The sequence below is a fragment of the Salvelinus sp. IW2-2015 genome, linkage group LG4q.2, assembly GCF_002910315.2.
Source record: "Salvelinus sp. IW2-2015 linkage group LG4q.2, ASM291031v2, whole genome shotgun sequence".
NCBI lineage: Eukaryota > Metazoa > Chordata > Actinopteri > Salmoniformes > Salmonidae > Salvelinus > Salvelinus sp. IW2-2015.
In genome coordinates, this window is record NC_036843.1 from 14,927,206 (window position 1) to 14,948,690 (window position 21,485).

The 21,485-nt window shown below is 43.2% G+C and overlaps 1 protein-coding gene across 4 annotated transcripts in view; it reads right to left on the reverse strand.

The window, feature by feature from the left end:
- The window catches only part of LOC111963391 (rho-associated protein kinase 2), a 50,212-nt gene that overhangs the window by 7,194 nt on the left and 21,533 nt on the right, over nucleotides 1-21,485 (reverse strand). For 3 of the 4 annotated variants that reach the window (XM_023986805.2, XM_070443398.1, XM_023986804.3), the window contains exons 2-24: nucleotides 15,167-15,248; nucleotides 14,996-15,096; nucleotides 14,729-14,866; nucleotides 7,584-7,844; nucleotides 7,243-7,387; nucleotides 6,872-7,010; nucleotides 6,606-6,697; nucleotides 6,283-6,442; nucleotides 6,038-6,101; nucleotides 5,756-5,767; nucleotides 5,507-5,595; nucleotides 5,368-5,416; nucleotides 5,104-5,239; nucleotides 4,940-5,031; nucleotides 4,543-4,789; nucleotides 4,335-4,441; nucleotides 4,088-4,244; nucleotides 3,615-3,960; nucleotides 3,412-3,481; nucleotides 3,161-3,264; nucleotides 2,778-2,964; nucleotides 257-350; nucleotides 54-148 (exon numbers count right to left, since the gene is read on the reverse strand). In XM_023986805.2, the coding sequence (XP_023842573.1) occupies nucleotides 54-148; nucleotides 257-350; nucleotides 2,778-2,964; nucleotides 3,161-3,264; nucleotides 3,412-3,481; nucleotides 3,615-3,960; nucleotides 4,088-4,244; nucleotides 4,335-4,441; nucleotides 4,543-4,789; nucleotides 4,940-5,031; nucleotides 5,104-5,239; nucleotides 5,368-5,416; nucleotides 5,507-5,595; nucleotides 5,756-5,767; nucleotides 6,038-6,101; nucleotides 6,283-6,442; nucleotides 6,606-6,697; nucleotides 6,872-7,010; nucleotides 7,243-7,387; nucleotides 7,584-7,844; nucleotides 14,729-14,866; nucleotides 14,996-15,096; nucleotides 15,167-15,248 (2,967 nt within the window). Of the gene's footprint in view, nucleotides 1-53; nucleotides 149-256; nucleotides 351-2,777; nucleotides 2,965-3,160; nucleotides 3,265-3,411; nucleotides 3,482-3,614; nucleotides 3,961-4,087; nucleotides 4,245-4,334; nucleotides 4,442-4,542; nucleotides 4,790-4,939; nucleotides 5,032-5,103; nucleotides 5,240-5,367; nucleotides 5,417-5,506; nucleotides 5,596-5,755; nucleotides 5,768-6,037; nucleotides 6,102-6,282; nucleotides 6,443-6,605; nucleotides 6,698-6,871; nucleotides 7,011-7,242; nucleotides 7,388-7,583; nucleotides 7,845-10,378; nucleotides 10,439-10,558; nucleotides 10,934-14,728; nucleotides 14,867-14,995; nucleotides 15,097-15,166; nucleotides 15,249-21,485 lie in introns of those variants that run through there. The other variant, XM_070443399.1, reaches the window with a different exon arrangement.

Consider the following 21,485-nt stretch of genomic DNA (forward strand, 5'->3'; position numbering starts at 1 on the left):
CTTGCTGTGCAACATTGTAAAACTTTGAAGAAATGACATTAAATCTGCCTTACCTGGGTCTTCAGTGTTCTCTCTGACTGGAGCTGCTTCTCAAACGTGAGCTTCACCTGGCTCATCTGCTGTTCGTCATCCTTGGACGTCTGCAGCTCTGAACACATGGCAAATAGAATAGAACATTATCTGATGTTGAATGGAAATATAGTTTACGCTTTTTAACCAACCACATGCACACCCGCCCACACATGCAGAAACTCACCTTCAAGCGTCTCCCTGAGTTTGTTGTTGAGCTCCTCCTTCTCATTGGCTAGGTTAGCCACGTCGCTGGTGAGGGTTCGGTTGGCCTCCTCCAGCTGGGCAGGAAAGAACAGACAAAAAGTGAGACCAATCCAATAGTATTTAGTTGCAGAAAGCATCCTCACGGCCCAGCAGGTGTCCCCTCAGTCAGACTCACAGATCTATTGGTCACAATGCTCAATTACGTTGTTGTTTACTCCTGGCCCTGGCTATAGTCCCAGCCCAATACTACAGTAGCACACAAGCAAACCCGATTAAGCTTATCAAGTTCTTGATGATTATTCAATCAGTTGAATTCTGTGTTTTCTAAAGCACTAAGCAGGGACAAAAGCCCAATCCCACTGCAGCGCTCCAGGAACAGGACACCAGGCAGGGTTCGTACAGACAGTGGCAAGTCAAATTCAAGGACTTTCAAGTACTTTTTCAAACGCTAATATTTATTTTCAAGGACCATCAATTTGTAATAGTTTCTATTGTGCAATTGTTTTTAGTCACCAACAGATGGCAGTATATCTCCACAACCTCATGAAAAAAAAAACTGATGATGTTGATTGATTTCCTAATATGAACTGTAACTGAGTAACATCTTTGAAATTGTTGCATGTTTCGTATATTTTTTTGTTCAGTGTATATAATATTAAATTGACTTCATATTTAAATTGTCTTTATACTGTATTTCACTACATCTTAGGTCCCACAGGCTGTCCCAACACATAATGGCATGAAAGTGAATTCTGACAGTGTAAAAGGACCTCAGATTACCCTAAAATGTTGTATTCTATACCCATTTGAAGAGAAACGAGTTATTAACGTGTTTGATTTAAAACTCTCAGGGGACGCTATTTACATTTTAGGGGACCCCACATGGGTACCAGATCCCAAGTTTGGCAACCACTGTACTACTAACCTCTCTCCCTGCTTGCTTCCTCTCTCTGTGTATCTCCTTTGCCTCATTCATTGCAGCCTGACTCAGCACTGTCTGTCTCACTACTCTCTATAAAGGAAAGGTATTTTGTTAGGGTACTATAAGTTCTCATATCTTGATTATAGCTAGCTTAATTTCAGTCAACTGCTCTTGCTGAGTCAGGCTCCGTTCAACGTTAGCTTCTAACTTTATCCTTCTAGCCAGCTAGTTATAGCTAGCTACCTGGCTAATAGCCAGAGCTCTTGAGCTACCTTGCTAGCTAGACATCTGACTGACATATCAGCAACCAGTTGTAGCGGTATTTATTAGAGAGCGGTAAAGAAAGATTTTGTTCGGGCGCCAGGCAGTTATTAACCATGCCGAAAGGAAAAGAGTAGAATAGAGAGAGTACCACTACCAGACCCACACACATCAGCAGAAGAGACTGCCTAGAGTGTAGCCTGTTTACCAGATAGCCAGTGGAGAGAAAAGAGAATACACACATCACAGCACAGGGGTAACCCACCAAGAATACCTCATACAATAACAATAATAATAATAATAATAATAGCAGAGCATTGAACAGCAACTTCATACAAGAGAGAACCCAGTCATCAACGGAGGATTTGCAATAATCTGTATTATCTTCCAGTGGAGGAGTGCAGAGGGTATGAATGTGGGAGGTGTTCATAGACACAACAAAGGCCTTAAAAATGTCCACAATCTTCTCGGCCACATGTCATTAGTACACCCCACCTCAATACAGTTCAAATAACAATACACAACTTACAAACAACCTCCCTTTTTAACTAAAATGTCCACCCAAATACTTCTGGCAGGGCAATAATAGTCCAGCTCCAATGAACTTCAATGGGAAGTGCATTTGAAAAATAGAGAGTCTGATTGCAGGGTAAAGCACTGGAACGATAGAAGGAAGAGAAAGAGAGAAAGAGAACAGTCTTAGCTGTGGTCTTCAGGCGTGCCGGTGTACTGTATGACGCAATTAGAACTCGGATCAAGATGCCTTATGAGCGTTTATCAACGCTGGGAACGCAATAAGTGGGTAAACAATAATTAACAAAATAAAAAAGGTGAATAAACGCTATTTCATAAATAAATAAAATCCCTGGTTGGTCTGGCAAAACCCATTCATAAACATCAATATCCTGCCAGGCAGCATCGAATCTACATTTGCCTGCCATTTTACCTATGGATGTGACGTATGGATGTGACGTTCGGCGGCGCCTAATCAGTCACTTCTGTACCTGCCTGGCTAAGTAGCAGTGTGGGTGGAATGAGCGAGCTCACCTGGCAATCAGAGAGCGAAACACGTGAGGAAATAAAACTTGGAGGTCTGCCTGGAAATTAATTCGCAAGACCAATACATTTTTCTAATATTTTTCATATTAACATAGTGGATCATTTTCCGTTCTCCTCCTCCTTTTCAAGTACCAACTTGAGAAAATGTCTGACTTTCAAGGTATTCCAGTATATGAATTTCAGAGTGCCAAATTCAAGTACTTTATTAAGTACCTTGTGCAAACCCTGATCAGAGTAACATGGACCACTGCCGACTCACCGAGCCGATGGTGATGTCCTTCTCGCCCAGCTCCTGCTTGTGTCGTGCCATCATCTCCTTGAGCTCCAGCTCCTTCATGATCTTCTCCTTCTCCAGGTCTGAGTACTGCTCCTCAGCGATGGAGCGAGCCAGCTGCTCCGAGTCTGCTTTGGTCAGCGTGATCTCCAGCTGCGCCGCCAGGGAGTCCCTGGGGGGGGGGGGGGGGTCAAATATAACAATATTCATTTCAAGAACTCCGTAAAGAGGAAGAAGGCTTAAACCAGGCCCTAGAGAAGCACATCCTCTTCTGGATATCTGGTCAGATGTTTATAAGTTCAGCAGGACTTGAGTTGTAGACTAATGTCAGTAAACAGTGTAGGGCAACACTACTTCCTTGTACTCACCTCTCCTCTTGTAACTCCTGAAGTGACTGCTGTATGTCCTTGTAGAGCTTGCTCTTCTCTTCGCATTCCTCCTTCAACTCCCGCACCTGGGTCTTATACAGCGTCTGGGCAACACAAAGAGATGAGCATCTTCAAAACACAAATTCACACTTCAAGTGTGCAAGAATGCATACAAAGGGTGCAAGTTATCTCAAGTTAGGATTACACTGTCAAAAACCAACCATTAAGTGTTATAGCTGCAGCAGACCTACCGAAAAATACTGCTCAGCCTCTAGCTGGTCCTGAAGTTCCTTCATTTGGCCATCTGAGTCCTGCCTTTCTCTGTGGTCACAAACACAAATGAATCCTTCGAGATTGTTTTATTGTTATGCCATTTTCTGTCTGCATTATTATTTGCAAAAAAAGTAAAACATTAAAAAAAGGGAGCGAAAAGAAAGTCAGAATGTTGACTGACTTGCGTAGCTCCTGGTTCTGTTTCTCCAGGCTGCGTTTGATTTCCAGCAGGTGGTTGGCCTCCTGTTTCAGCTGCTTCTCAGAGGTCTTCAGGGCATTTAGCTGCTGGTTCTGGGCCTTCAGGTCGTTCTGGGTAAGACTGCGCTTCTGGGTCTCCTGCTCGATCTTCAGGGTCAGGTTCTTCACCTCCTCGGTGAGCCTCTCCTTGTGCCTGCGAAGCTCGTCTAGTTTCTGCAGGGACTGCTTGTAGTCACAGTCCAGCATGCTGCTATGTTTCTCCAGCTCCAACATCCTGTTCTCCACACGCAGCTTGGAAGACCTCTCCTCCTGCAGCTTCTGCTCCATATCTGGGGGAAGAGAGCAAGAGAAGTGATTTATTTAATTAGATTTGACCCTGCTAACCAGAGTCTAGTTTCTTTACCGAAGACTGATTCCTGTCCTTTGTCATACCTGAGAACTCAGGAATGGTCTTACCCTTCATGGCCTCAGACTTGGCGCCTTCGATCGACTCAATCTTGCTCTTGTCCGCGAGCCGTGCCTTGGTGGCTTTGTGTGATGCCTCCTCCTGCTCCAGCCCCTGTTGCAACACCTTCAGCTTGTACGTCATGTCTATCTCCTTGTTGTTCTTCTCCTACAGGAGTGAATATGAAAGAGGGTTAAAAAAGTAATAAAAAGTATGGAAATGATAGATGAAGTGATATGAATCAGTGTGGATGTTTACCTTCTCCAGATCAGTGAGTTTCTCCTGTAGTTGTCTCTTCTCGGTCTCTGCCTTGGAAAGGGCCTGTCTCACCTGCCAAACCTCATCCTCCAGCCCCGAGATTCGCCCTACAGAGAGAAAAATGTCACCAAAGGCCAAATCATGCTCCGAGAGATGTACATGTGAATAGATGCACAGTCTCTCCCACACAAACAAAATCCCCACTCACCCTGCATGTCTGTGATGGTCTCAGAGCCCTGGCTGTGTTCTCTCCTCTCAGCCTCCAGTGCTGCCTGCAGCCCGATGAACTCCTTCTCCAGCGTGAGCTTGGAGCGCTCCAGCAGGCAGCACTTGTCCTGCAGCTCTCTGCCCCCGGCCTCCAGAGCTTGCAGCTGCTTGCCTGTTTCCGTCTGGGCCTTCCTCAGCCTTGTGGCCACCTCCTGCTCCGCACGCAACAGAGCATTGGCCTCGTCCAGCTGAAATATTATGGAGAACACGTCAGTTAGTTACACATTCACATAAACACTCAGTATACATACGTGGACATATGCACATTACCATATACAAACAGACAAGCACTTAAACACACACATAAAGCCATTTTATCCTAAAGCAGAAACACACACCTGTCTTTGTAAGTGAATGTTCCTCTCGTTGGATATGTGCGAGTTCTGATTTCTCTTCTTCATTTCATCCAGCTGGTCTCGTAGGCTGTTGACTGCAGACCACATCACAAGTTAGATATGAAAGTATACAGTGTGTGTGTGTGTTTTCAGCCAGCGATCCTCACCCTCGTTCTCCAGGCAGCGTTTCCTGTCTGCCTCGCTCTCTGCCTTGCGATGGCTCTCCACAGTCTTGTGCTGCAGTAGAGCCTTCTCTCTCTCCAGCTGCCTCAGACTCGACTCCAGAGCCTTCCTGCTACTCATCTGTCAACGTACCACCACAAAGGAAAGTGTTGGAATGGAACAACTCGTATTCTTTCTTGGTTGCCATTTTTCTCAGTTGTGTGCTATAGTTGTATGCTATATTGCTATTGTAGCTCCAAAGTTCTCACTTCTTCATCAAGATCTTTGGAGGTTTTCTCTAGACGACTAGTGGCAGTTCTGCAGGAAGAGAGAGCATGTCAACTTCCTCATCTCCCACGATCATACATGTAACGCTAATGGTTTTTAGTAAGTGTGTATAATGCTTACCTGCACTTGTGCTCCAGCTCATCTTTGGTCTGCATCTCATTATTGAGCTGCTCTTCCAGCTGGTGGAGTTTCTTCTGCAGCTTGGCTGACTGAGCAAGGAGGAAGATGAGGACGGAAGAGAAAGCACAACCGTTACGATACACTTCACCTGGACTCTGCTCTGACACTATAGCGTATAATTTTACCACAATTTGTTCAAAGCCAATTGATTTCAAAACAGAGATTTGAGTCAAAAAAGAGAATACTTACCATCACAATATCCTGCAGCAGATGAGAAATTAATTAAGTTAGTTCGGCAAAACAATTTCAGTCAGCATAGAAGTCAATGACTTCTACAACAGCCTTTCCAGGATTAGCTTGTTGTTTAGCTTCTGGAGGAAATCTCCTTAAAATGTTTCAGCATCGCTAAGAACCTGATAGATTGTGTACAACTCCTCAGCTCAACTACAGGAATTATACTATTATGACCAGTTATGACATTGTTTTTATAGCTTTGCATTAGATTAATACGCACAAAATAGAAATACCCACCTCTCCTTTCAAGGCTGTTGAGTTCACAGTCACAACTGTTGAGTTATTCACACCGCTTAGTAACCTGGAGGAAACACATTGGTCTTTGATGAGGAACTAACAGCTCATACACACTTTCATACTCCTTAACACAATCAAAGCTTGGTGAAACTTAGTAACTCATGTGTAGTGGATGGCTGAGGTCAAAATATTGTCCATGATGAGGACGGGGGTGTGATAGGGAGACATGCATTTTCAAGTCTTACTGGTCCTCCTTGAAGTATGTGAAGCCGACGAAGGGAAGCTGGTTGCCCACAAAGGCCTTAGGAGTAGGGAAGGTCTCCACGTCACCCTTGTCATCTTCTATCTCATCAAAGTTACTGGTGTCAATGTCACTGCTCAATTCTGGAACCACAGGAGCGGCCGCTGAACAGTAGCAAGACGGGAGATGGGAGAGAAGAAAAAAAAATATATTGTTTGTGTTATTCATGTAATTTCTAAGTATCCATATGTAATATATTGTGTATTGTACCAGGATGATAACATTTGTATGATAAAATAATTACATTGACTTGACAGAGACACCTACTGTTTCTAATGCTGTCAAAGTTCCATTGGTCATTCTTGAAAAAGGGGTGTCGTTTGATCTCCTCCACCCCGTTGCGGCCCAGTCGAACCTCCCTAAACGCCAAATAAAGGGCCATGGACTTCTGTTATGAGAGCTGGGACAGTTCCGTCTGAATACAGTCTGGATATTGGTCGGTTTATTAGGACTACTACAAAATTATTTTTGCAAACTGTAACTTAAAGTTTTTGTAACTGTGGTTACTTGATCATTTTTTAAATCATTGCTACCTGTCTGTCAAGAAGGCACAGATTAAGTTTTTGGCATCTTTGGAGATCTCTACGTCATCTGGAAAGTTGAGGGAATTCTTGTGGTCCATGATCTTACTGTAGGTTCCAACAAGGGAGTCGGCGTAGAACGGTGTGTCACCTAATAGGAACAAACACAGAAATGAGGTGCAAAATAATGACGACATGTTCTAAGCAATTTGCTAAGAAGTTCTCTAATATATCTTTATAGGCAGACTTTAAATATTTTAGTTCCAGATAAACCATCCAGTAAAAGACTTCAGTTAGTAGAAATGAAGATTGAGTCATTATTTTTGAGGCATAAACAAAGAGCGGAAACATACACACCAAGAAGTTAGACAACACCAACTCACCGACTAGCATCTCGAAGATGAAGACCCCTACAGACCACCAGTCACACTCCCGTCCATAGTAACCATCTCCACCCTGTGACTTCAGAACCTCAGGAGAGATGTAGTCTGGAGTGCCAACCGCTGTGTCACAGTGCACCATCCCGGTCTGTAACCAGTCAATCCCTCAGTTAGATACACTATCTCAAGCAAACCAGGTCTGAATCATCAAGTATATACAGTTAAGATATAAGTGTTAACTTAAAGCACAGCGAGACACTAGAGATATTCCACTGGAAGTATTGTGAGTAATGCTCTCTTTAGCACATTGCACAACTGGAACAAGAGGAAAATATTGCCCTTACCGAGTCCATCTTCATGCAGGTTCCGAAGTCGGCCAGTTTGAGGTGTCCGTGGCGGTCCAGGAGCATGTTGTCAGGCTTGACGTCGCGGTGGATGAAGCCCAGGGAGTGGATGGCATCCAGTGCCATGACCACCTCGGCCGTATAGAACCGGGCCCATTTCTCAGGCACATCGTAGGTACTGGTGAGGTTCACCAGGTCCCCTCCAGGCATGTACTCCATCACCATGTAGAGGTAACGGTCGTCTTGGAAGGCACAGCACAACTAGATACAGACCGGAAAGCAAAAACAATATAAGTTAAAGGGTTCTCTTACATCACACTTTTCTGGTTCGATTTGGTTTGTGCAGATCGTTTTGAGACATTTTTGTCTTATGTGATATATTATATAGTCTGTGTGTGTGTGTGTCGTGTCTAGGGCTGTGGCGGTCACAACATTTCATCAGCCGGTGATTGTCAAGCAAAAAACTGCCAGTCTCACGGTAATTAACAAACACATGTTAAGTACTGATCTGACTATACCATATGGCTGTGGGCTACATTAGCTCATTTAGCAGACAAGATTTGCTTAGAATTCCGTGGCATTATTTATAGTATGAAGAATACAATTGAATAAAATAGGATATTTTCTCCAAACAATTTAAGGGAGTGTGCGCATGCAGCTATTTTTTGTTGAGCGGTTAACAAAGAAACAGGTACTTCTATATGCTTCATTTAGAGATATTAATTTAACTTTAGGTTGTTCTACAAACATTGGGCTATACATTTAGATTTGTAATACATTGTAAGGCTGCATGATACGACTATCATGATGATTTGAAAAAAAGTTGCTTGAAAAGCTTGAGCTCCGCTTTGTTTTTTTGCGCAGGCTGTACACACGTCATCAGTCTCTCATTCACAATGTGACAAGCACTTGAAATTGCCTAGAATTTCCCAGCAGCATCCCCTTTGTGGACTACAGAAAAAGGAGGACCGAGCACGCCCCCCATTCTCATCGAAGGGGCTGTAGTGGAGCAGGTTGAGAGCTTCAAGTTCCTTGGTGTCCACATCACCAACAAACTATCATGGTCCAAACACACCAAGAGAGTCGTGAAAAAGTCACAACAAAGCCTATTCCCCCTTAAGAGACTGAAAATATTTGGCATGGGTCCTCAGATCGTCAAGAAGTTCGACAGCTGCACCATCGAGAGCATCCTGACTGATTGCATCACTGCCTGGTATGACAACTGCTCCGCCTCCGACCGCAAGGCACTACAGAGGGTAGTGCGTATGGCCCAGTACATCACTGGGGCCAAGCTTCCTGCCATCCAGGACCTCTATACCAGGCAGTGTCAGAGGAAGGTCCTAAAAATTGCCAAAGACTCCAGCCACCCTAGTCATAGACTGTTCTGCTACCACACAGCACCGGAGCGCCAAGTCTTGGTCCAAAAGGCTTCTTAACAGCTTCTACCCCCAAGCCATAAGACCCCTGAACAGCTAATCAAATGGCTACCCAGACTATTTGCATTGCCCCCCCTCTTTTTTACGCTGCTGCTACTCTGTTTATTATGTATGCATAGTCACTTTAACTCTACATACATGTACAGATTACCTCAATTACCTCAACTAACCTGTGCCCCCGCACACCGTAGCCCCTGTATATAGCCTTGCTACTGTTATTTTACTGCTGCTCTTTAATTAGTTATCTATTTTTTTACTTAACACTTCTTTTTCTTAAAACTGCATTGTTAGTTAAGGGCTTGTCAGTAAGCATTTCACTGTAAGGTTTACAGCGGTTGTATTCGGAGCATGTGACAAATACAATTTGATTTGTGTGGCCGTAATCCCCCCTAAAAAAAATCCATGACTTTTGCGGCCAGTGGCCGTTGTGCCCTTAGGTTGAATATAATCATTATAATTCCCCTCTCCCTGCATGCTCCGAAGCACTGCGCTCTCACATGGCTCTCCGTCACATGATTGGGTCTTTCTCACAGGCGTGAAACAGACACATCGGGGACTTAACTGCGTGCACCCGTATCCAATTCTGAGGAGCATATTAAAGATATTGGAAGAACTGTCCATTTTTACTTTGTCAGCCAACAAGATGAATAGGCCTAACAAACAGCAAAAGGATTAGCATATGTCAATCTACTATCCCCCATATTACAAGAGTTGAAATATTCCAAACAGTTTAGGAGTTGTGGGATGCGATAGATCCCAAATTAATACAACCACCCTCATCAAAAAAACTGTTTTAAGCAATGAGCCTGATGCAACAGTTGAGAACGTTTAGCATAAAATGTTGATAAACTATTAAGCCATTTTTTTTTTATTATAATCGCAGTAATGCGCTCATGGCAGTAGGCTATATGCACAAATGTTCCATTATCAACATTGTCAAGTGACAGTAAATGTGATTACTCTTGTAATACTTTTATTATAAAAGGTGCATTTTTTAATGGAGAAAATGAACTTCTCCAAACTTCAAATTCACACTCTGCGTATGTATGCCAGTTAGGCTCTACACCCGTTGTAAAGTGGATTAATGTGCTTCCTTTTAAGAAGTTATTTGGCCACTTTAGTTGTGATACAAACCTTATCAAAACATAAAGACCTATTGGCTAGCTATATGTGGTGTGCGACTATGATTTGAGAAATAAAAAAGGTATGCAATCTTTCTTGCCTCACGCTGGGCATCATTCACAAGTGATAGGCTAATTTTGTCACCCATCAGACGATTCTTGATTTAATCTTGTCTACACATACAGTGGGGAGATTTGTATTTGATACACTGCCGATTTTGCAGGTTTTCCTACTTACAAAGCATGTAGAGGTCTGTCATTTTTATCATAGGTACACTTCAACTGTGAGCGACGGAATCTAAAACAAAAATCCAGAAAATCACATTGTATGATTTTTAAGTAATTAATTTGCATTTTATTGCATGACATAAGTATTTGATACATCAGAAAAGCAGAACTTAATATTTGGTACAGAAACCTTTGTTTGCAATTACAGAGATCATACATGGAGGTCTCCTCCATTTCCTCTCCTTCAGACTCCTCCTGTTGCTGGTGCTCTGTGTCTGTCTACTCCGGCTCCTCTGACAGCCCTGGTGTTGCTCCTGTCACATCGGCCTCAACAGTTGCCTTCCTCAGCCTCTCCCAGTTGGCGTCACTCACCGGCCTCCCTTTAAATCTGGGGTCCATTGCTGTGGCCTCATGCAGGAAGGCTTGAATGTCCTCATCCTGATTGCGCTCAGAGGTTCTCCCACACCTTCTCTTTGATGGTTGCCACAAACGTATCTTCATGCTTCACAGTGAAGTGCTCTTCCAGTTTTTGAGGATGGGTTTGATCTGTCCACAGGTGGCATTCTTTTCACATGACACACAGTGTGAACGTATGGAGGATTCTCATGAGCTGGACAAACTCCTCAGCCTTATGGAAGTCCTCGTCCTTCAGACGGTCCAGGTTGTCCTTGGACATTGATTTTCGCAATTGTGGGTTCAACGCTGCTGCTTGGATCGCTGGATACTGCTCCATGAATGTCTCTATCATTCGATAGAGCGAGTTCCATCTGATCAAGGATGAGTGAGTATTGCAGAAGGCCTGAAACAACAAAAAACATACATTTAATTACCGCATACTTCAATATTGAATTAAATAGTTAAGTGGGAATTTCAAAATAATACTTTAATAGATTGAACTGGCTTCTTACCAAGGAGCTGATGCTTTTCCCTCAAGACTGTTTTGGACATCGAGGATCTCTTGAACCACACAACCACTGCTCTGATTCGGGCTGCCCATTTATCAATTAAAATCATTTTGTAGATTTTCTGTGCTGCCAGATTCAGTGTGTGTGCAAAGCATCCTATTTTTAGGATGTGTAGCCTCTTGATGGCAACATCCATATTGCCAGCATTATCAACAGTCACAGCTACAATCTTGCTCGGCTCTGTCTCAAACTCTTCCAGAATGTCTGAGATGTCGTCTGCCACTACTTGTACACTGCCCTGGTGTGGAGGACCTTCTGTTTTATACTGCCCTGGCTTGTGTAGTGCACTTTAACAGTGAGATAGTGGTCCTCACAGAGGCTGGGCCACCTGTCGGATGTGATAGCCAGCTTCGGCATGTCCTTCAGCTCAGCGATCACATTGGCCTTTTCTACACCCTACCAGGTAGGAATTAATGTGTCACTGAGGTAACTCCTGGAGGGAGGGGTATACAGTTGAAGTTGGAAGTTTACATACACCTCAGCCAAATACATGTAAACTCAGTTTCACAATTCCTGACATTTAATCCTAGTAAAAATGCCCCATCTTAGGTCAGTTAGGTTCACCACTATTTTAAGAATGTGACAATTCAGAATAATAGTAGAGAGAATTATTTATTTCAGCTTTTATTTCTATCATCACATTCCCAGTGGGTCAGAAGTTTACATACACTCAATTAGTATTTGGCAGCATTGCCTTTAAATTGTATAACTTGGGTCAAACGTTTCGGTTAGCCTTCCACAAGCTTCCCACAATAAGTTGGGTGAATTATGGCCCATTTGTCCTGACAGAGCTGATGTAACGGAGTCAGGTTTGTAGGCCTCCTTGAACATTTTCTATAGGATTGAGGTCAGGGCTTTGTGATGGCCACTCCAATATATTGACTTTGTTGTCCTTAAGCCATTTTGCTACAACTTTGGAAGTATGCTTGGGGTCATTGTCCATTTGGAAGACCCATTTGCGACCAAGCTTTTTCCTCTAAACATAACGATGGTCATTATGGCCAATTTGTAAGTCGCTCTGGATAAGAGCGTCTGCTAAATGACTTAAATGTAATGGCCAAACCGTTCTATTTTTGTTTCATCAGACCAGAGGACATTTCTCCAAAAAGTATGATCTTTGTCTCCATGTGCAGTTGCAAACCGTAGTCTGGCTTTTTTTTTTATGTCGGTTTTGGAGCAGTGGCTTCTTCCTTGCTGAGCGGCCTTTCAGGTTATGTTGATATAGGACTCGTTTTACTGTGGATATAGATACTTTTGTACCGGTTTCCTCCAGCATCTTCACAAGGTCCTTTTGCTGTTGTTCTAGGATTGATTTGCACTTTTCGCACCAAAGTACGTTCATCTCTAGGAGACAGAAAACGTCTCCTTCCTGAGCGGTATTGTGGCTGCGTGGTCCCATGGTGTTTATACTTGGTGTTTGTCCCATGGTGTTTATCCCATGGTGCATACTATTGCTTGCACAGATGAATGTGGTACCTTCAGGCGTTTGGAAATTGCAGGTGTAGATGAACCAGACTTGTTGAGGCTTACAATTGTTTTCTGATGTCTTGGCTGATTTCTTTTGATTTTCCCATGATGTCAAGCAAAGAGGCACTGGGTTTGAAGGTAGGCCTTGAAACACATACACAGGTAGACCTCCAATTGACTCAAATGATGTCAATTAGCCTATCAGAAGCTATGACATCATTTTCTGGAATTTTCCAAGCTGTTTAAAGGCCCAGTCAACTTAGTGTATGTAAACTTCTGACCCACTGGAATTGTGATACAGTGAATTATAAGTGAAATAATCTGTCTGTAAACAATTGTTGGAAAAATTACTTGTGGCATGCACAAAGTAGATGTCCTAACCGACTTGCCAAAACTATTGTTTGTTAACAAGAAATTTGTGCAGTGGTTGAAAAATTTAAATTAATGACTCCAACCTAAGTGTATGTATACTTCCGACTTCATCTGTATTTGGGGTTGAGTGCCTTGCTCATCTCCCTACAGTAAAAAAAAATATTTTTATGTGTTGAACTAACATGGGACTAACATACAACCCTTTTATACTACTATATCCTAAAAATGAATACAACTCAATATATACTGACAGACTGTTACTTAAAGCCCTTGGACTCCACTGTTGCAAAGTGGTGTAGGCCTTTCACTATGAACTTGGTCACGGCTAGGTGGCACTCATTCACCCTCTCCTCAGTCATCCTCCAACTAGCTGCCAGCGTTAAGGGGCTTTGGGCTTGTCTTTGGCTTGGACCAGCGGTATTACAGGCAGAAGTGGGTTGGTTCATTGTAGCTGCAACTTTAACAAAAAAGTAGCAAATTAATTTCTGAATGCACCCATAGCTAAACAATCAGCTGGCTAATGGTTACTTTTGATCAGGAACCCATGTTCGCATAATTTAGTTAACTCCGTGTGTGGGCTCTAGGCTGCTAGCATACATACCTAATGTAGATCAGGCAACGAGAGATGAACTACGAGCTAAGCAATCTAAAACTGTATTTCTCTGCCTGTACATGATGCACTTTCCATAGATGTTTGGACAGGTTGCTCGTGTTTCCACCCTTACAAGCAAAAGTCTTTTTGCACTTGTGGCAACGAGCTTTGTCAGCATCGACTCTGGTGAAGTGTAACCACACTTTTGAATGTTTAGTTCTCTCAGCCATGGTCACTAATTAAGAGCAGGGTGCTGTGTGTGCTGTAGCGCCAGAGAGATCTCTTCTAGATTGGGAATAGCAAAAATGCATCATAGACAAATGTCTTAATCTCATTGCAAATTAGAAACGGTTGGCGAGATAAAACGTGCAAGATAACATTCATGTAGCAATAATATATAGGAAATCTATTTTCTTAATTTCTCCAGTACCGAAAGCAGAACCGATAACGTCAGAGCTTAACCATACTACAGTCTTTCATAATTTAGCCCCGGGCCCCGTTTAATACCAGGTTTCGGTACCCATCCCTATCGATCTATGTACTTAAATAGCAAATGGAGGTCGCTTTCCTGTGGCTCATTTTCATGCCAGCCAGGTAGGCTGTACTCCTGTTGTAAAGAGAAGCAATGTGCTTAATATTAGGAAAGTTGATAAATATAGTAGGTGATGGGATCCTCCTCTTTTTAATAGAGGTCATCACTCTGTTTTCTCACACAATTGCATAGCCTATAGAAATGTTTGATTCGATTTGCATTGATGTTAGAGTGATTAGAGAGACAATAGAGTGCTGAATACCAGGCTTTTAGCAAGTTTGGTAGGCTACTAATGGCCATCAGCAGCATCGGAGCTTGGAGAAGCCTAATTATCATGACTAAACGGTCACGTGGAATTTGACTGCTTTCATGACTCGTGAAAGCCAGTGCAGCGGTAACATGGTCACCGTAACAGCCCTAGTCATGCCTTACTTGTACGACCCAGGGACTGTTGGCGAAGGCCATAATATCCCTCTCCTCCCAGAAGAAGGCAGAGTCAGATCGTTTGATCATCTCAAACTTGCTCAGCAACTTCATGGCATACACTTTCTGAGATGCTTTGTGTCGAACCTGGGGAAAACAAAGGAATTAAAGTGTCAGAAAGAGAGACGGGAAGACAAAGACATAGGGGTAGAGTCAAAACTAAGTGGTGTAGTGAATACGCAGGTCCTTAACATCTATGAAATACAAAAATCTCACCAGCTGAACCTCACCAAACGCCCCTCTGCCGATCACCTTCACCCTGTCAAAGTCCTCAGACCTCATCTGAAACTCCCGTATGTGCCCCATCACCTTCTCATCTGCATGGAGAAGAGGAGTCAGTCATCCATTACACACATTCACATGAACTATTATCAAACGTATACTTACATCTGTTTAAAAAGGTTTCTATGTTTTTGTTTTTCCGTAGGGCAGGGTAGTCCAGATCTAGAACGAAGGCATTGATAGAATCCTGAAAGAGAGAATGAAAACAAATTCATTGGAAAAGAGAAACCAACATAAGACATGCGATCAAGCAAATATAAAATGACAGCGTTATTTTTAGGGTGCAATTAGATTTTGTCCCCAAAACAATTAGGACACTGAAGTGCCACATTGGATAACATGTTTGTCCATTTCAATAAATGTCATTCAGGAATTGGGCATATAATATTATCAAATAAAGAATTCCAGAACTTTGATTTGGTGAAGTGAAATTGACATAACTCATAACAGGCTTAAAACACAGAATGCAGGGCAATGGATTTGTCACCTGTCATTCTCTAAAACACCAACAGAGCTGTGTCAACCTCTGTTGAGGTTTGTAGTTTGTTCCAAGAATAACATTACAACAAACCTTACTATAACCTCTCTGATCCTATGTGTGTCTGTTCCTCCCCCTCTACTCTGCAGAAGTCAGTGTACACTGTACAGCTTGCTGCCAGCGGTTTCATCATCTCTACTCCACTTCCCAATAAAGGACGTACCTCACACAGAACTACTATTTAAGGAGAAAAAGCACATGCAGACATGCTCACACCCACAGACACACGCGTGCGTACACACACAATCTCCCTTAGAGCACAGCAATTCAGGACATGGTCCACCCCGCCCAGTACTCTGAAGATAATGTCATTGTGTCATGAAGCCAGTCCCTCAGTGTGCAATTAATTTCCTCTTTAGAGAGAGACAACTCTACGTAGCCCGGCTATGGGCCGTGAGAAAAAAAGAAGTTAGGCTACACTTTTTAAATAGCGGACTGTAGAAGTTGTATTAGTTGGCATTTATTTAGAAACATCACGGTAAAATGGCCGATTGTGGTAATGACCAATCACTTCATTTTGGGTTAATTGAAAAATGTAAAGGTGCAATTACACAAAGCACCTGCATGACAATGAAGTAGTCTACAGGTACCAGGAAGAGCTGCATTTACTTCATAGACATCAACATAAGATTCCATTATTACCACATGTCCTATGAAACACCAGTTAAAACAGGACTGTAAACACTAAGTATCGACCTTTCTGGGGGGAAAAAGCGACCTACTTCTCAGAGCATCTTCTCAGGTGCAAAGCAGCATCCTGACTGCTCACTCAACATGTCAATCATACATAACTGGACAGGCATTGGACAAGAGCCATCCATGCCCCTTCCCCATTGCAGAAACTAGAAATACTTTGAGTGTGAATGTCCATTCCATGCGTGTTTGTGGGCAACACCTGGGGAGATTCAGAACCCTTCTTTCAGACTACAGTGTGTGTTCAGTGTGCCCGTGTGTGTGTGTGCCCGTGTGTGTGTGTGTGTGCCCGTGTGTGTGTGTGTGTGCGTGTGTGTGTGCCCGTGTGCGTGTGTGTGRSCSRGTGRGRGTGTGTGTGTGTGTGTGTGTGTGTACACGCGCCCGGGCCGTGTCTGTGTGTGCGCGCGTGTGAGTCCAGAGGTTATTGGGGGCTGGGAGGACTGAAACCTTACAGAGCATAAAAAAAGGGCCATGACCCAAACATTAAAAACCACAGAGAAATGGGGTAGAAACAAAAATAGGACCCAAACGTAAACACCTAGTACTTTGTATTTCTTCATTTCCACACATCTTTATAACTCCTAGAGATAGTGTATTAAACTATAGACACAAATTGATTGCCTCTCAGGAATAGGTCAATGTTATTATGAATAGGTATGAACTCTTCAGACAGTGCTGCTAAGGCAGGGACACTGACTGACTCACTGCTGCTATCTTATCAGTTCTTTCTTATCGGTCTGAACCAGATCTGAACTACAGTGAAAAAACACTGCTGCTTGGGAGCACACTGCAAACCTGCCAATGTATTGGGTTGCATGGCAACATCTTAGAAACATGATTCAGTGGGTGACGCAGTGAGAACAAAGTTGGTGACAAGCGACAAGTCAATATCTACTAAAATACAACACAATTATCAATCCTACCATCTAACAAAATGTATGCACACCAGCTTGTAGAAGAATACAATGCGCATGTCAAACTTGAACACTGGAAGGAGGAGCTGAGAGAAAAGGATGAAAAGTAAGAATAAAAGGAACAACAGTTTGTTGGTAGCAACTGCACACCAGTTAGCAATAGCCTACTGTATTTCCACGTTTTAATTTTATTAGTGGTTGATTTCCCTGGGACTTTCCTGTTTGGCAACACAAAAATAAAACATTGAAGGGGAGAATGAAAAAAAAAAATCGGATACATTTTCATTCAACTACATGGCCTACTCCCAAACAATGCCGTCGGGGGTACGCCAAATAAAAATGTGATTCACATTTTCAAATGGGGCTATACATTTGGGTAATGTTTTTTTCCTTGCGGGAGTAGCCTCGTTTGACTGCCAAAAATAAGATTAACCTATATAGTGTTCAACGAAATAACAACAAAGTCAAATACAGGTAGCCTAATCAAATAATTAACATCCAATTACATTAACCATTACTCTCTCACGCGAACTCCACTAACAGTTCGTATGTAGCCAAACATAGCTGCTGCTCATTCCGTTTGCTCGAAAATTGATAAATGTTTAAAAGAAAGTAAGGCCCGTGTCCATAGACACATACCAGCTCTACTGGTAGTACTGCTACTACCAGCAGTACAACACCTACACAAGTTGTTCTGCTTCCACGAGCACATCCAATGCTAGCATCAGTAATTCTACATTTGTTGCTAGCCCAGGTAGCATGGACACTGACAGTTGTGAATCTGTTGCAGCCGAAGAGCTACTGCCCCCTTAGCCGGGAAAGCACCGAACAGACAGGGACGTTGAACCATCGAAGAGGCGTAAATATGATGAGAACTACATTGATTTCGGGTTCACTTATATTGGGAGTAGTGCCTTTCCTCAGCCACAGTGTGTTATGTGCAAAAGTACTCACAACTATGAAATCTTCACTTTTCTGCAGACATTTAGAAACATGCCAATTTTAAAAATAAACCACATTAGTTTGAGCGAGAATTAAGAGAACTTTCGAGTAGTAAGACATGTATAAAAGCAACAGATACCATTAATAAGAAGGGGCTAGAATAATCTTATATGGTGAGCTATAGAATGGCTAGGACAGACGAGCTCCATACTATGTGACTTAATTCTTCCTGCTGCCGCAGATATGTCTGGGAAAAGGCCCCCCAAAAAACTACAAAGACAATGCCTTCATCAAACAACAGTTTCAAGACGCATCAGTGACATGCCAGGAGATGTTTTGAAACAATAACTGCTTCGCATACAAGCCAGTGAATTATATGCGTTACAGATGGATGAGTCAACAGACGTACCAGGAGCTGTGTCAGACCCACCACATGTCTGTTACATTTATGGGGGGTCAATTAAGGAAGACATCCTTTTCTGCAAACTAGGAGAGGATATTTTTTAAGTACTGGACAGCTTTGTGACATCAAATGGACTTGGGGTCAAGATGTGTTAGTATCTGTACTGATGGTGCAAAAGCCATGACAGGGAGACATAGTGGAGTGGTAACGCACGTGCAAGCAGTTTCTCCTGACACCACTTGGGTACACTGCAGCATCCACCGAGAGGCTCTTGCTGCCAAGGGAATGCCTGACAGCTTGAAAGATGTCTTGGACACTACAGTGAAAATGGCTAACTTTGTTAAATCAAGGCCCCTGAACTCTCGTGTATTTTCTGCATTATGCAAAGATATGGCAGCGACCATGTAACGCTTTTACAACATACAGAAGCGCGCTGGTTATCAAGGGGGAAAGTATTGATACTTTTTTAATATTGAGAGACGAGCTTAAAGTTCTCTTTACTGACCCTAATTATGACTTGTCTGACCTCTTGTATGATGAGTTTCTCAAACGACTGGCCTATCTGGGTGATGTTTTTTCTCTTGGATTACAAGGACTCCACGCAACTCAACAAAAAAATAAACAGCAACTGCGTTTATTTTCAGCAAACTTAACATGTGTAAATATTTGTATGAACATCACAAGATTCAACAACTGAGACAAACTGAACCAGTTCCACAGACACGTGACTAACAAATGGAATAATGTGTCCCTGAACAAAGGGGGGTCAAAATCAAAAGTAACAGTCAGTATCTGGTGTGGCCACCAGCTGCATTAAGTACTGCAGTGCATCTCCTCCTCATGGACTGCACCAGATTTGCCAGTTCTTGCTGTGAGATGTTACCCCACTCTTCCACCAAGGCACCTGCAAGTTCCCAGACATTTCTGGGGGGGTGGAAATGGCCCTAGCCCTCAGATCCAACAGATCCCAGATGTGCTCAATGGGATTGAGATCCGGGCTCTTCCCTGGCCATGGCAGAACACTGACATTCCTGTCTTGCAGGAAATCACGCACAGAACGAGCAGTATGGCTGGTGGCATTGTCATGCTGGAGGGTCATGTCAGGATGAGCCTGCAGGAAGGGTACCACATGAGGGAGGAGGATGTCTTCCCTGTAACGCACAGCGTTGAGATTGCCTGCAATGACAACAAGCTCAGTCCGATGATGCTGTGACACACCGCCCCAGACCATGACGGACCCTCCACATCAATCCCGCTCCAGAGTACAGGCCTCGGTGTGACGCTCATTCCTTCGACGATAAACGCGAATCCGACCATCACCCATGGTGAGACAAAACCACAACTCGTCAGTGAAGAGCACTTTTTGCCAGTCCCGTCTGGTCCAGCGACGGTGGGTTTGTGCCCATAGGCGACGTTGTTGCCGGTGATGTATCGCAGAATCTCACCAGACAACAGCCCTAAGTCCTGCCTCTCAGCCCATTGCGGACAGTCTGAGCACTGATGGAGGGATTGTGCGTTCTTGGTGTAACTCGGGCCGTTGTTGTTGCCACCCTGTAGCTGTCCCGCAGGTGTGATGTTCGGATGTACCAATCCTGTGCAGGTGTTACATGTGGTCTGCCACTGCGAGGACGGTCAGCTCACCGCCCTGTCTCCCTGTAGTGCTGTCTTAGGCGTCTCACAGCACGGACATTGCAATTTATTGCCCTGGCCACATCTGCAGTCCTCATGCCTCCTTGCAGCATGCCTAAGGCACGTTCACGCAGATGAGCAGGGACCCTGGGCATCTTTCTTTTGGTGTTTTTCAGAGTTAATGTCCTAAGTTTTCATAACTGTGACCCTAATTGTCTACCGTCTGTCAGCTCTTAGTGTCTTAACGACCGTTCCACAGGTGCATGTTCATTAAAAAATTTTATGGTTCATTGAACAAGCGCGGGAAACAGTGTTTAAACCCTTTACAATGAAGATCTGTGAAGTTATTTGGATTTTTACAAATTATCTTTTAAAGACAGGGTCATGAAAAAGGGACGTTTATTTTTTTGTTGAGTTCATATTCGATGTGCGGGACAAAATTGAGGCTAAGTTGGAGCTCCTCTGTCTGCATTAACAAAGACAACACACAGGTCTTTCCATCATTGTATGATTTTTTGTGTGCAAATGAACTCAAGCTTACGGACAATGTAAAATAGCGAATCACCTGAGTTAGCTGGGTGCGCAATTATGTAGGTACTGTCCCGAAACAGACACAAACTGGGTTCGTTATCCCTTTCATGCCCTGCCTCCAGTCCACTTACCGATATCTGAACAAGAGACCCTCATCGAAATATCAACAAGAGTTTCTGTGAAAATTTAATTTAAAACCAGAAGGCACTGCCAGATCTCTGGATAGGGCTGCGCTCAGAGTATCCTGCCTAGGCAAATCAGCTGTTAAGACACTGATGCCCTTTGCAATCCAGGCACAGACTGTGGAAAATAATATAAGACCCACTCTCTCCAATACAACATTGCAGAGTTATGTGCATCCTTTCAAGTACACCATTCTCATTAACCTGTGGTGCATAACAAATAACGTTTTATATATAAGATGGCCAAGAGCAAAATTATTGATTATTATATTATTTGTGCCCTGGTCCTATAAGAGCTCTTGTCACGTCCCACAAGACGGGGTTGTGACAAACTCACACTCATTCTTATGTTTAATAAATGCATTGTGTAGTGTGTGTGTGGCAGGCATACAACATTTGAGAGTGCGCTGACCCTGGTGCTAGAGGGGGTATTCAGCGGAAGGTTGAATGAAGGGGTACAGGACTAGAAAAAGTTTGGGAACCACATCAACACACCTAAGACATGGAGTAATGCAGTTTATTATTATGATCTGTTTCATTTGAAACCTTTTCTTCATCGGGGATGTTAATTATAACCAATTCTCGTTAGTTA